At 40.7% G+C, this 14,256-nt stretch overlaps 1 protein-coding gene across 8 annotated transcripts in view; it reads right to left on the bottom strand.

Annotated features, from left to right (window-relative positions):
* Nucleotides 1-14,256, bottom strand: part of atf2 (activating transcription factor 2) — a 225,384-nt gene that overhangs the window by 198,518 nt on the left and 12,610 nt on the right. For all 8 annotated transcript variants that reach the window (XM_051930645.1, XM_051930644.1, XM_051930647.1 and 5 more), the window contains exons 3-5: nt 10,173-10,269; nt 9,593-9,711; nt 3,235-3,384 (exon numbers count right to left, since the gene is read on the bottom strand). In XM_051930645.1, the coding sequence (XP_051786605.1) occupies nt 3,235-3,384; nt 9,593-9,711; nt 10,173-10,269 (366 nt within the window). The remainder of the gene's footprint in view (nt 1-3,234; nt 3,385-9,592; nt 9,712-10,172; nt 10,270-14,256) is intronic.

Raw genomic sequence — 14,256 nt, 5'->3', positions numbered from 1 at the left:
TGTTGGAATAATTAAGGGACTTTATGTAGGAAAATGCTAAAGCATACTTTATATGAACTACCCTGATATACACAGTGAAATATAAATTTCTTTTGTAAATGATTTAAATTCTAATACTGCAAATATTTGAATAATGTTCTGTAATTAGAAAAATAGTAGAAGGAAACGTGGAGCTTAACTGTTTTTTATTTTGATCTCAATTCTTAAAGTAATTAGGAATTTACTAGTCCATACTATGGACTTTTGCTTGCTATGTTGACTGAGAGATGTTCCCTGGAGGACACAGGTATTATATTACCATCCATTATGAAGAGGGGGTTAGGGTGATGGGGGGCCAGAATGCCTGCCTAGGCTCCAGGTCAAGATTGGAATAAAACTTTCTCCAGGAACCTCCACAGAACAACAACCTCCACACCACTCTACTTTCTCTTTTCTTTTGTTTTTGTTTGCCACTCCTGGATGTATTTATGTTTTCTGTAGGAGACTTATGACATTTGGCTCTTATGAACTTGTAATATTAATGGGACTAGTTTCAGAGTTTTCACTTACTGAATACCCTCTCGCCCCACATTCCCTCTAAGGGGAGAAAGGTTGATATTCAGTTCGCAAAGTTATTTTCATAACATGTGCCAATAGTTTGAATAATTTGAGTCAGCTGAATGCTATTCCCTTAGTGTGTGTGTATATATATATATATATATATATATATATATATATATATATATATATATATATATATATAGTGAGATACACCCGAACACCACCAGATAGACACCAGTTCTTTATAATAAAAGCACACGTTTATTTTACAAATAAAGTCCCCACAACACACAGTGCTCCCGCACCAATCACCCTTAACACGGGCCTCTTGCAATGTCTGTGGGCCGCCTTTCCTCTCCTCACGAGAGCTTCGTACTGCTCCCGCTTCTGTTTCTACCTCCCTGATGGGAGTGAGGCGGCCCCTTTTATTTCCACCTGGATGTGCTCCAGTTGCCTGATGACGTCCTTCCGGCAGCACTTCCTGGTGTGGCGGAAGTGCTGCCCTTGCACCCGGAAGCACTAAAAATTTCCACCTGCAGGTTAAAGTTGCTTTTCCTAGCATATCATAGATGACAGCACTTGAATTTGAATCCAGAGACTGAGCTGCAACAAAGGTCTGTAAACAAATGTGTCATCTGACTTCTACAAGAAAGAAGCCATACCAGCTAGGGGTTTAAGCTGTGGACCAGGCCATTGACAAATTGACTAGTGGACAACGCACTCAAATTCCACTCCAGGGGACCATGGGTTCCTGCTACTAACAAGTCAACTGTGCTGGTGCCGCAAACCCGCAACATCTGACTCAGAAGTGGCCTCCTTGCAGAGTGACCTAATAGGAGAAAATCTGTCAGTCAGATGTCTCTGAACCTTACAGGCAGAAGGGGTTCCTGGTGACATCTGTGTCAGCCTCCGCCTTTTCTGCACAGTAGTGTTACTTTACTCCACTGGTCCACAGAGCAAATCCCACCTTTGTCACCAAGTAAATAACCATGGACTCGCACCATGTGACATCTCAATTTGCAGATTTGTGCTGGTGGTAACTAATGGTGGTCAAATACAAATTTGCAAACTGAGATGGTTCATGGGATGAATCCACAGCAATACAGGCAACAAGTGGGAGCCAATCCTGAACAAGGTGCCAGCCCACTGCTGGGCATTTACAGTACATGCAGACAGTGACAATGAAGAACTGATGATTTATCTACCCTGGAGCTCTGTGGGGAACGGGAGGAATAGGAACACAGACACAGAGTCTACTCAGACAACCACTGGGTGCAAGATTAAAAGCCAGTATGCTGGACCTGTTGGGTCGTAGCACATAGCCCTATAAAATACCTTTAAAAATCAACAATCTATAAAAGAAATCAGAGAGGAAAAAGTGAAGTGTGGTTTGTTTTTAGTAGTATTTTCTAAAAATACAAATTTTTTTTCTTTTTTTTTCTCTTTCTTTTTCTTTTGCCACACTAGAAGCTGTTGTGGAAAATCACCTTCAGGAGGCTCAGTCTTGAAGCACTTTTAGCCACAGGCTCATTCCGTCACCATGTGTAATTTGCACCTCCGGGATCTTTTCTGCCCACTGCTATGCGGAGTGGTGGCTCTGAGGCTAGGGATCTGCACTGGCAATCGGAAGGTTGCCGGTTCAAATCCCATAAATGCCAATAGGGACTCTGCTCTGTTGGGCCCTTGAGCAAAGACCCTTAGCCTGCAATTGCTGAGCGCTTAGAGTAGTGAGAAAAGCGCTATATATATATATATGCAAAGAATTATTATTATTACGCTACAGTGTTCAGAAACCATTAAGAAGCCTAACAGAATGTCAGGATATATAGCGCCTTGACGTGTGGAGTACAAGTCACAGGAGGTTCTGCTCAAGCTTTATAACACACTGGTGAGTCCTCATCTGGAGTCCTGCGTACAGTTTTGGTCTCCAGGCTACAAAAAGGACATAACAGCACAAGAAAATGCCCAGAGAAGAGCAACTAGGCTGTTTCAGGGCTATAGGGGATGAGTTATAAGGAAAGATTAAAAGAGCTGAGCCTTTACAGTTTAAGGAAAAGAAGATGAAGAGGAGACCTGACTGAACTGTTCAAAATTCTGAACGGAATTAGTGCAGTGGATCGAGACGGTGACTTTAAAATGAGTTCAGCAAAAACACGGGGGCACAGTTGGAAACTTGTTAAGGGTGAATTTTGCACAAAGATTAAGAAGGTTTTCTTTGGAATAAGTGACCAAGTAGTGTGGTAGACAGTAGGGACCTTCAAGGGCTTTCATCACTCAACTTCATGTTATTTTAGAAGAATTAAGTGGGTAACACTGGTGAGCTTTGTTGGGCTGAATGGCCTGTCCGTATCTCAATTGTTCAATCATTCTATCAGGCAATTCAATGCTTCTTTCCAATGTACTTGCTAAGTTCACTTTGAAATATCTGTACAAAATATGTTTATTTATTTATCGCTTGATTGGCTGTATTATTTGTCCTGTGAGTTTGTATCTTTATTATATTTTTGCTGCTGCATGCATCTGAATTTTCCCTTGGGATTAATAAAGTTTATCTAATCTATATAATGTACAGTGCCTTTCCTATTAATATTGATAACACTCAAATCAATTGTGTATAAATTTTATGAACAAGCACAATGCATGCAAAAGGAATGCCAGTGCTAAATCACAACTGGGACTGCAAAACCAACTCACCTTGTCATCACTTGTGGTAGATTCTGGGTGAGGCAATGGACTATCCTGATGTGACGTTTCTACAGATGGCGGCTCTTCAATTTTATTTCTTACAATTGTTGTCGTCGTTGTTGCAATAGGAGTAGCAAGGGGAGACAAATCTAATGGCATCTAACCAAAACAAAAGGTAAATGAATTAAATCTCAGAATAATAAATGCATTGCCTATTAAAAAAGTATTCACCTTCTTGGAAGTTTTCTTATTTTATTTTTATACAACACTGAATCACAGTTGATTTAGTTTGGCTTTTTTGACACAGACCAACAGAAAAAGACTCTTTAATGTCAAAGTGAAAACCGGTCTTTACTAAGTGGACTCAATTAATAGCAAATCTAAGACACAAATAACTGAGTTTTCATGCCAGTATTTAGCAGATTGCACCTCCGGGAGTCTTGACAGCCTTGAGTCTTGTCTGCACAAGTCTTGCTCTCTCCATCAGCTGTCATTTTTCTTGTTCTTCTTTGCACTACTGAAGCTCAGTCAGGTGCCTCAGTGATAGCGAATGAACGGCCTGCGTCAAGTCCAGCCACAAACTCTCAAGTCAGACTGAGATCTGGACTCTGACTCAGCCATGTCAGGTGTGGCTGGAGTGATTTCTAGCTGGTAGTATTTTGTATATCTTTATTTGTAAGCTAGATGTAATATTAGAGAGTGTTTCAGGAGGCCTGTTTTGCTTCACTGATGAGAACAGCGGTGTTTGATGTTTACCTAACCAGCCCTCCCAGTCTTTAGGATGAGCTCAGGATGTGAAATTTATGGCGAGGGTGATGGGGCATCAGATCAGCTTGGCAAGGGTGACAGTGTTTGGACATGGAGCCTATAAGTCATCCACCACAGGAAGGCCATAAACGGTTTAAACAAAGCAACTGGGAGATGAGTTCTACCTGAACGCTTTCAGTGCTAACTGGTTAGAAGGGAACTGGAAAATTCATTCTATTGCTGTAATGTATGGCGGTCTATGATTGGTTTTGAATCGGAGGTCATTCTGTACTACAACACCCCATTGGTTTGTGTTTTGTGGTAAGAATGATATAAAATTGATCACCTTGCCTTTGCCTTTACCTCTCTCTCTCTCTCTCACACCATCTGGCCATGAAGAGAAGACCGTGATGAAGACAACTCTATCTCAGCAGTCATATTGACACAGGCATGTGCCCCGTTTCAAAACTCCACTCAAAGGTCATGTGGTAGCAAAACAAGCGAGACTGAAGATAAGCCAACAGCCACCTATGGACTACTACTTTGGGCATAATGGTATGATTTGCCAATATTCACATTGTATTGTGCTTCCTTAATATTTTAAGGCATTTTATCAATAATACATAACTAATATGTAGCTTAACTTCTGCTTGTTTCTTTACTCTGCCTAACTGCCTGAGGTTACAGATTTAAAAGGGAAGAGGTAGGAAGTGTTAAAGTACCTGACCACAAAGTGAATGGGATTACAGACATTTTATTAAGGTCTACACAATCTCTCTATATAAAAGCCAAATACCACTGACTCACTCATCACGAAATCTCCCAAACCATGAGGACTTAAGACTTGAAATTTGGAATGTAGGTTACTCTTAGCCCATAAGTGCTCGCTAAGAAACGGTTCTAAAAATTTCGTGGTCCAAGCACCAAATTTCTTATAGTTTTTTAGACCCATTCACTTTATTTCTTTCTAAAATAATCCATCCATCCATCCATCCATCCCCTTCCGGGGGCAGCAGCTTGAGCAGAGATGCCCAGACTTCCCTCTCCCCGTCCACTTCTTCTAGCTCTTCCGGCAGAATCCCAAGGCGTTCCCAGGCCAGCCGAGAGACATAGTCCCTCCAGCGTGTCCTGGGTCTTCCCCGGGGCCTCCTCCCGGTTAGACGTGCCCGGAACACCTCACCAGGGAGGCGTCCAGGAGGCATCTTGATCAGATGCCCGAGCCACCTCATCTGACTCCTCTCGATGCGGAAAATATAAATAATATAAAATCTTTCTAAAATAAATTTCTTTTAATTAGTAAAGTAAATTAATAAAGTAAATAAAGTAAAGTAAGTTAAAGTAAGGGTGGCACAGTGGGTAGCACTGCTGCCTTGCAGTTGGGTGACCTGGGGACCTGGGTTCGCTTCCTGGGTCCTCCCTGTGTGGAGTTTGCATGTTCTCCCCGTGTCTGCGTGGGTTTCCTCCGGGCGCTCCGGTTTCCTCCCACAGTCCAAAGACATGCTGGTTAGGTGGATTGGCGATTCTAAATTGGCCCTAGTGTGTGCTTGGTGTGTGGGTGTGTTTGTGTGTGTCCTGCGGTGGGTTGGCACCCTGCCGGGATTGGTTCCTGCCTTGTGCCCTGTGTTGGCTGGGATTGGCTCCAGCGGACCCCCGTGACCCTGTGTTCGGATTCAGCGGGTTTGAAAATGAATGGATGGATGGATTTTCATACTTTTTTTTATTTCATTCATTTTCATGCTTCATTCATGAATTCTTCTATTAAGTTTATACCTCTTTAAATAAACCCATAAAACTATGGCCGAGGATGAAAGGATTTACAGTATCTCACAAAAGTGAGTACACCCCTCCCATTTTTGTAAATATTTTATTCTATCTTTTCATGGGACAACACTGAAGATATGACACTTTGATACAATGTAAAGTAGTCAGTGTGCAGATTGTATAACAGTGTATATTTGCTGTCCCCTCAAAATAACTCAACACACAGCCATTAATGTCTAAACAGCTGGCAACAAAAGTGAGTACACCCCTAAGTGAAAACTGTCCAAATTGTGCCCAAAGTGTCAATATTTTGTGTGGTCACCATTATTTTCCAGCACTGCCTTAACTCTCTTGGGCATGGAGTTCACACGAGCTTCACAGATTGCCACTGGAATCTTCTTTCACTCCTCCATGACGCCATCACGGAGCTGGTGGAGGTTAGAGACCTTGTGCTCCCTCCACCTTTCGTTTGAGGATGCCCCACAGATGCTCAGTTAGGTTTAGGTCTGGAGACATGCTTGGCAAGTCCAGCATTTTTACCCTCAGTTTCTTTAGCAAGGCAGTGGTCGTCTTGGAGGTGTGTTTGGGGTCGTTATCATGTTGGAATACTGCCCTGCGGCCCAGTTTCCAAAGGGATGTCACAGTACATGTTGGCATTCGTGGTCCCTCAATGAACTGTAGCTCCCCAGTGCCGGCAGCACTCATGCAGCCCCAAACCCTGACACTCCCACCACCACACTTGACTGTAGGCAAGACACACTTGTCTTTGTACTCCTCACCTGGTTGCCGCCACACACGCTTGACACCATCTGGACCAAATAAGTTGATCTTGGTCTCATCAGACCACAGGACATGGTTCCAGTAATCCATGTCCTTAGTCTGCTGGTCTTCAGCAAACTGTTTGTGGGCTTTCTTGTGCATCATCTTTAGAAGAGGCTTCCTTCTGGGATGACAGCCATGCAGACCAATTTGATGCAGTGTGCAGCGGGCATATGGTCTGAGCACTGCCAGGCTGACCCCCCACCCCTTCAACCTCTGCAGCAATGCTGGCAGCACTCACACGTCTATTTTCAAAAGACAACCTCTGGATATGACGCTGAGCATGGGCACTCAACTTCTTTGGTCGACCATGGCGAGGCCTGTTCTGAGTGGAACCTGTCCTGTTAAACCGCTGTATGGTCGTGGCCACCGTGCTGCAGCTCAGTTTCAGGGTGTTGGCAAACTTCTTATAGCCAAGGCCATCTTTACGTAGAGCAACAATTCTTTTTTTCAGATCCTCTGAGAGTTCTTTGCCATGAGGTGCCATGTTGAACTTCCACTGACCAGTATGAGAGAGTGTGAGAGCGATAACACCAAATTTAACACACCTGCTCCCCATTCACACCTGAGACCTTGTAACACTAACGAGTCACATGACACAGAGGAGGGAAACTGGCTAATTGGGCACAATTTGGACATTTTTCACTTAGGGGTGTACTCACTTTTGTTGCCAGCGGTTTAGACATTAATGGCTGTGTGTTGAGTTATTTTGAGGGGACAGCAAATTTACACTGTTATACAAGCTGTACACGGACTACTTTACATTGTAGCAAAGTGTCATATCTTCAGTGTTGTCCCATGAAAACATATAATAAAATATTTACAAAAATGGGAGGGGTGTACTCACTTTTGTGAGATACTGTATATTCACGAAGTAATGGTCCCTCACCACGTGGTGTGGATGAGCAGTGACGCCACATGCCTGTTCTCCTCGCTGGCCTATGTTGTGCACGGTACCGCCTCTATACTTAAAACAGCTTATATTTGAGTAAACAATTTCAAGAAATAATTAGTAACCTATTTTGTTTCGTTTATGTGCTAAATATTGCCTTATGCCCTTTACAGGACGCATACTGTCACTCTGTATATTTTAGAACACATTTTTCCTGTTGCTATCCCATAGCAAAGCACGGGTATTGAGCTAGTCTTCTTATATAATACACTACCATGGCTGTCCAGGATTTTAAATCACCTGTAGCTCTCAAACCATTTGACCTATTGATGTGAAATTTGGTACACATATACTACATGACGTCTACTATCCGCTTTCAGGGTGATGATTGACCTCCAAGATTATTCCTCTTTTTATTTTTATTTTATTGTAGAATCAACTCTCGGCAGCAGGGCGGCCATGCGGCACATGCATACAGATGCCATTCTCATTCCCTACCACCTTAGCTGTTGCTTCCTCTACCTCTTTGTATCAAACAGACGCTGATCGCGTGAGAATAGCTAGAACGCTCTCAAATCAAGTGTATTCACTGCATGCTATCGTGCAGTGCACCGTTACTGGTAAACAATATAAAAGGGGAAAATAGTGTCACTACAGGACCCTACACGACAAAACGCCAGGTGAATAGCATTATTGGTTTTATGTTTTGGGGTTGCTGTCTTGTTGAAAAACAAATCTTCTAAGTTGCAGGCTTCTTGCAGACAACATCAGGTTTTCCTCCAAGACTTCCCCATATTTTGCTACATTCATTTTCTAGTCTACCATAAGGACTGCTGTAGAGAGGCTTCCCCATAGCTTGATGCTTCCACCACCATGCCAGGGATGGTGTGTGTTTTTCATAATGTGGGATGTTTGGTATAAGACATTTAGTCTGATGGGAAAAAGCTCCATTTTAGGCCACAGAACCTTCTTCCAGCTGACTTCTCAGTCCTCCATGTGCTTTCTGGCATACTCTAGCCAAGATGTCAAAATGTTTTTAACAGTGGCTTTCTCTTTGTCACTCTTCCATAACGCTGAGAATGTTGAAGCATCAGGGCACGGTTATTGTTTCTCCAATGTCAGCCACTGTACCTTGTAACTCCTTCAGAGTTCTCAGAGGTTTTTTGGGTGGCTTTCCTTACCTGTGTTCTTCAGTCTTTCTGGATGGCCTGTAATAGCAGATTTCCAGCTGTGCCAAATTCTTTCCATTTCTTCATGATTGATTGAACTGATCTCACACGCTTGCACATGGGAGGCAGCTTAAGGGCTCTGATGATGGCAATGACCTTCCGGACCAGGGGCTGGCACTGTGTGCTAATGCCATCGCTTCTACTTCCTCTGCAGAGAGGAAGATTGACAGCAACTCATATCGCTGATGTCACTTCCATGTCTGTCCATTCCTTTCCATCCATCTTGCTTCAGTTCCTATCCAGAACTCCAGTGTGAAAAGACTACTTGACATTTACTGCATGTTTTCTTTGCTTTTCCCATTCCAGTTATGCTGGGTCACCAAGGTGCTGCCCCCAACTCTTTATCTTTGTTTGTGTCCTCTTTTACACTGGATATTCAGTGATTTGGATCTTTCATTTTCTCTGTCCCTTGGCTTTCACTTTTCATGCAGTAGTTTGGCGTGTTCTTTTGTCTGAATTTTGTAGGTTAGCCCACCATACTGACTCACCGTAAGTTGACATTCAGGTGCATTTTTACTACAATCAATTGAAACCCCAGTCAGATGGCCTCCACTCAACTAATCACATAACTTCTAAATCTAATATGGCTGCCATCTTAAAGAAGTGACTACTTACACAATAAACGATTTTGTGTTTTATATTTGTAATTATTTTAGACCACTTTGCAGTGATCTCTTTTCACTTTGACATTGAAGAGCTCTTTTATGCTGATCCCTGTGACAAAAGCCAAATTAAATCCTCCGTGATTCAATTTTGTATACAAATACAATGTGAAAAACTTCCAAGAGAGTGAAAACTTTTATAGTTACTGTGTCACCGTACCTTTACCAAGAAGGCACACACAGACATACTGTATATTGGAGCTGAATAAACGAAGGTGGCTTTTTTAACTGGTAGTGAGGTACACGTTCCCCTTTACCTTTTTAATGTCGTCTTCTGCTGCCTTTTTGAAATCATGTTCAAAGGGGCTAGCAAGTTCATTAAATAAACCAACTTCCTCACAGTTCTTCAAGAAGCGAGTTGGTGTGGGAGTTTGGTCTGAAAGCACAGAAAAACATATAATCATACATTTCTTAAGTTGATGCATTTATCAAAGTGACTTAAAAATAAGAAGGATAAAATTCAATTGTTAACATACTACTTGTCTACAGCTGAAACACTACCAGTATAAAAAAGAGCCTCTTAGGATTAAACAGCGAGTCGGTAGAGAAGAAGAACTTTCATGCTTTAGAACTTAATGCTTTAGCTACAAGAGTCACACTGTTTGCATATGGCATACAAATATTAAGAGTGATTAAGCAAAAAGAATCATATATTACAAAAAAAGAACAGTAAATACAAAGCTCTTAATAAAAAGAGATTTTTAATCAGTTACAGAAATATCTGTTTTCATACAGTGATGCTTTACATATGTAATAGAATGCCACGCTTAAATTGTTTAGCAACATCTTCAGTGAATATTAGAAGATAATATCTTGCTTGGTGAAAATATTACCTACCAGCCACGATGACGCTGTCATTTCGTGCCGGACCAAACTTTAGTGTCATCTCATGTTTGTGCTTGTGGACAGCCAAATGGTCCTCATTTGTAAAACGCTTTAGCAAAGAAAGTAAGAAAAATGGAAAAAGTTGGCATCGAATAATAGGAATAATAGAGAAATGATGGGTAGAAGTGTTTCATAAACTAGCACGAAATTACAGTTTGTACACATTATGCATTAGAAATACACCAATATATAATACTAACAAAATCTTAAAGAAAATGTTAACAACTTGCCAGATACCAAAACATAAACAATTTAAAACCATATTAAAATATATGTAGTTTAATATGGTCTTGGCATCTAACCATCTAGTCTTATTACTATTAGCTATGGACAATTATACATATATACATATCTATCTATCTATATATCTATCTATCTATATATATACACTGTATGTATATATATATATATATATATATATATATATATATATATATATATATATACATACACATACACACACACATATATACATATACATACATATACGTCTACGCATGGAAGTGTGTGTGTCTGTCTGTCCAGCCCAGAAGTGACAGGTGGAGTCGGGGTAAGGGCTCCAACTCCGAGAAAACAGAAACTCGTTTAGCCGCTAATAACACAAGCAAGGCGAGCACATCAGCAAAATGAAACCTCAGAAGAAAGTCGCTTAGCCGGTATCCCTTTTACTTTTCCTCCCTCTGCTAATGTGCAAGCGATATGAGCACATCGGTAAAATGAGAGGAGAGAGAGAGAGAGATGCCCACAGTAGTTCCTTTCAATTACCTGACATCTCTACATTTCAGTTTGTTTTCTGACAATTTCAATAGGACCCCAGGCTTTTTACAGCACGGGCTTACACAGCTAGTGTATATATATAATATATATATATATATATATATACTATATATATATATATATTGTGATGGACGGCCGGCATTTCAGTCTGGCCAGGACGTCCATCAACTGAAAGAACGAGCCTTTTTAGGGCACTACATCCCCCGGGACGCTAGATGGCAGCTCCCCTGGACAGAAATGGTTCCCCGGACTCCCGCAGGGCAGCATGGGACATGGAGTCCATTTCTTCAGCCCTGTTGAGTACCGTGGGTGCCACCAGGGGGTGCTCACCAAGAACATGAGGACTATTACGGTGACATTAACCCGGAAGTACTTAGGAGTCACGAGGACGGAAACCCGCAGTACTTCCGGGACACCTGAAGAAGGCGTTTGACCCAGAGACGAAATACTTCCGGGTCAGAGACTTTAAAAGGATTGTGGGAAACCCCAGCAGATAGAGCCGGAGTTGGGAGGGAGTGTGACGGAGCTGCTGGGAGTGGAGGATTGGTTATTGTGATTATTGATTACTGTTATTATTATTGTTGGAGAATTGTGGAGTGTGCGGTGCTTTGTGCACTTTATAGAAGAAAAATAAGTAAAGAATCTTCTTGTGCTTTTAAACGTGTGTCCTGGGCGTCTGTCTGGTGAGTTCAACGGGGCAACAACGCCTCTAGCGTCCACAATATATATACTATTATACTATTATACGCTTCGCTCGCCAACCCCCATGCTTACACTACGCACTGGCCTCTTTGTGGTTCTGCTGCTTGTGTATGGGGATGCGGATGTACAATTTACTAACTATTTTACATTACAGCAAGTAATTAACAATATGAAAAAATAGTAAAACGTAATAATTTGAAAGAAAATTATGTTTCATGTTGCGTTAGTTATTTGTTGCGTAATACGATTTCTTTCTGTTTGGCTTTGAAATTAATACGCAAAAACTTTTTAAACTTACACTTTTACTGTAAAACATAAGTGAAACCTATTTTTTGAATTAAATTTTCTTTAATAATGCATTGAATTTTGATTCTTTCATCGTGACAACGCAACGTATAATTGCCTGTGATTGAATTTCATTTCTTTCTCTCTATTAAATAAAACATCTTTTTTGAATATTTGTCTCTGAGATTCGTAAATTGTCTTTGCAAAAGCTATTCTAACGGGAAACTGTTAACGTTTTAATATGACTGGCATATCAAGATCTCCTTTGTTGTCTAATGTTATCCCCTGAAGATGTACTACATTACCTTTCTTGGATACATCCTTCTTTAAACAGTAATTCGTTTGGAGGGAGACCGGACGATGTTAACGGTTGTAGGTAATCTACATGATATTGTAAGTTGATGTTTTCATCTTCCGCACCATCACCACCACCTGTTTCAGCACAGTCTACTGATACACATTTAACCAATTTGCAGTGTAACCGATCGTCATTTTTGGCGTTAATTCGTTTGACTTCATCGTTTCTCTGTGCTAGGATTGCCTATGTACTCATTTTTACTGTTGATAACCCTTCATAATGAAATTCTTCAATAAGAACATAATATGTCTTCCTTAATTGGAAACTTAAAGTGAGGAAAATGTTAACATTTATAAGAGCTGAGACAGCAAGAACTGTGTCTGTCAAAAGCATTCACACGAAAGAGAGGTGAGAGTACTGTGTGTGTGGTTTTCTATGGTTAAGAGGAGGGTGTGACTTGAAAACATCTCATGGCCAAAGTCTCAACACTCGAGACTTGAAAAAATCTTCCAAAAAGTCTTGTCTCGTCACAGGATTTTTTTTATATAATAGAGAGACGTATCTTATCACAAACATGCACCTTGGGGACAGCATAAAGGCTCCGGTAATTTCTCACGATCCACAGAGTGTCGCTGTATACTAACATCTCTTCTCTTCTCTTCCTCCCTCTACAGACCAGATGACTGACAGCCTTACCATCTCTGACATCACTTCCTGTTATACGTCCACCTGAACCTGACTCCTCCTGCCTGTCTTGTACTTAACTGTAAGTGTCGACATCTCAGGGCAGTCACTCTTGATAATCTCATCTGTGAAGACTTTTTTTTCCTTTTTAACACATTTATACTTCATGTTTCTTTTCAGTTATATGGGGTTTTGCCTGCGGGTGCCACAACTCTTTATGCTTGCTGTGTTTTTCATTACTATAAAATATATAGTCAAACTCGGTTATTGTGAGTTTGACAGGACCGACTCTATTTGCTCAATATAAGCGGAATTTGCTATAACGGGGAAATGCGAATTTGACAAAAGCTAACTCAGTCTATTAAAGTAATAGTGATATATTGAAAAAAATATACATTAAGCCCATAATCAAAACATACATTAAGTAAAATATACTATTTTCTAAGGAAGTCTTAATTATTTTTTTGTTTTAAACTTTTAAACGTAATCTATAGTCACGCAGTTTGCCTCTTAATGCATCCAACACTTGCTTTTTCGCTTCAGTCATTTGAAAAAATGCCATCTATCTATTGCAGGTGTTTTCGGCATTGAACAATGTTGGTAAACTGCGTTCTGGTAAATCCAATATGCCAGCGGCGTCTTCCTCCTTGTCATCTTCATCGTCGTCTTCTTTTTGAAGCAACGCTTTATGATTTCGTTTTCAGTAGGAATTCCGCTAGTAAACAATTTGTCATCCACGTGTTGATAGTCATAATAATTTACATTATTAATTTCAATATTGTTTTGTCAAACCCATGTAGATAACGGCAATTCATCCTCTTCTTCAAAAATATCAGATGTTGATTTCTTGAAGCAATTCTGTATGGTAACAGTCGTCACATTGTTCCAGGCAAGAGATAAGAAATTTATTGCATACTGAAGTGGCTCGCAAAAGTCCAAGATGTGGTCAAGTGTTGTTCGTAATAACCGAAATTTTGCTTGTTATAACAGGGCAAATTTATATGTGAATAGCTGGTATATCTTTCAAAAAAAATTTTTTTTCCTTTATAACAGAGAAATCGTTAAAACCGAGTTTGACTGTATACAGTATATACACTTCCGTATGACACTCCAGACACTCGCCTTTTCACATCGACTTTAATAACAGACCACTTCTTTTTTATTTCGGGTACTGTGTGACTTTCTGAACTTGAGCTTTCGAGGGCCTTTGTCACAATGTGCCACTCTGTCAGTTTTCTTTTGTCACTTATACAGCTGCTGAAGCCACCAAATAGTATGTTTTTCCTGGCA

The sequence above is a fragment of the Erpetoichthys calabaricus genome, chromosome 8 (assembly GCF_900747795.2).
Source record: "Erpetoichthys calabaricus chromosome 8, fErpCal1.3, whole genome shotgun sequence".
Classification (NCBI taxonomy): domain Eukaryota; kingdom Metazoa; phylum Chordata; class Cladistia; order Polypteriformes; family Polypteridae; genus Erpetoichthys; species Erpetoichthys calabaricus.
The sequence above is the reverse complement of the archived record's forward strand: the minus strand, read 5'-3'. Positions and strand labels throughout refer to the sequence as shown.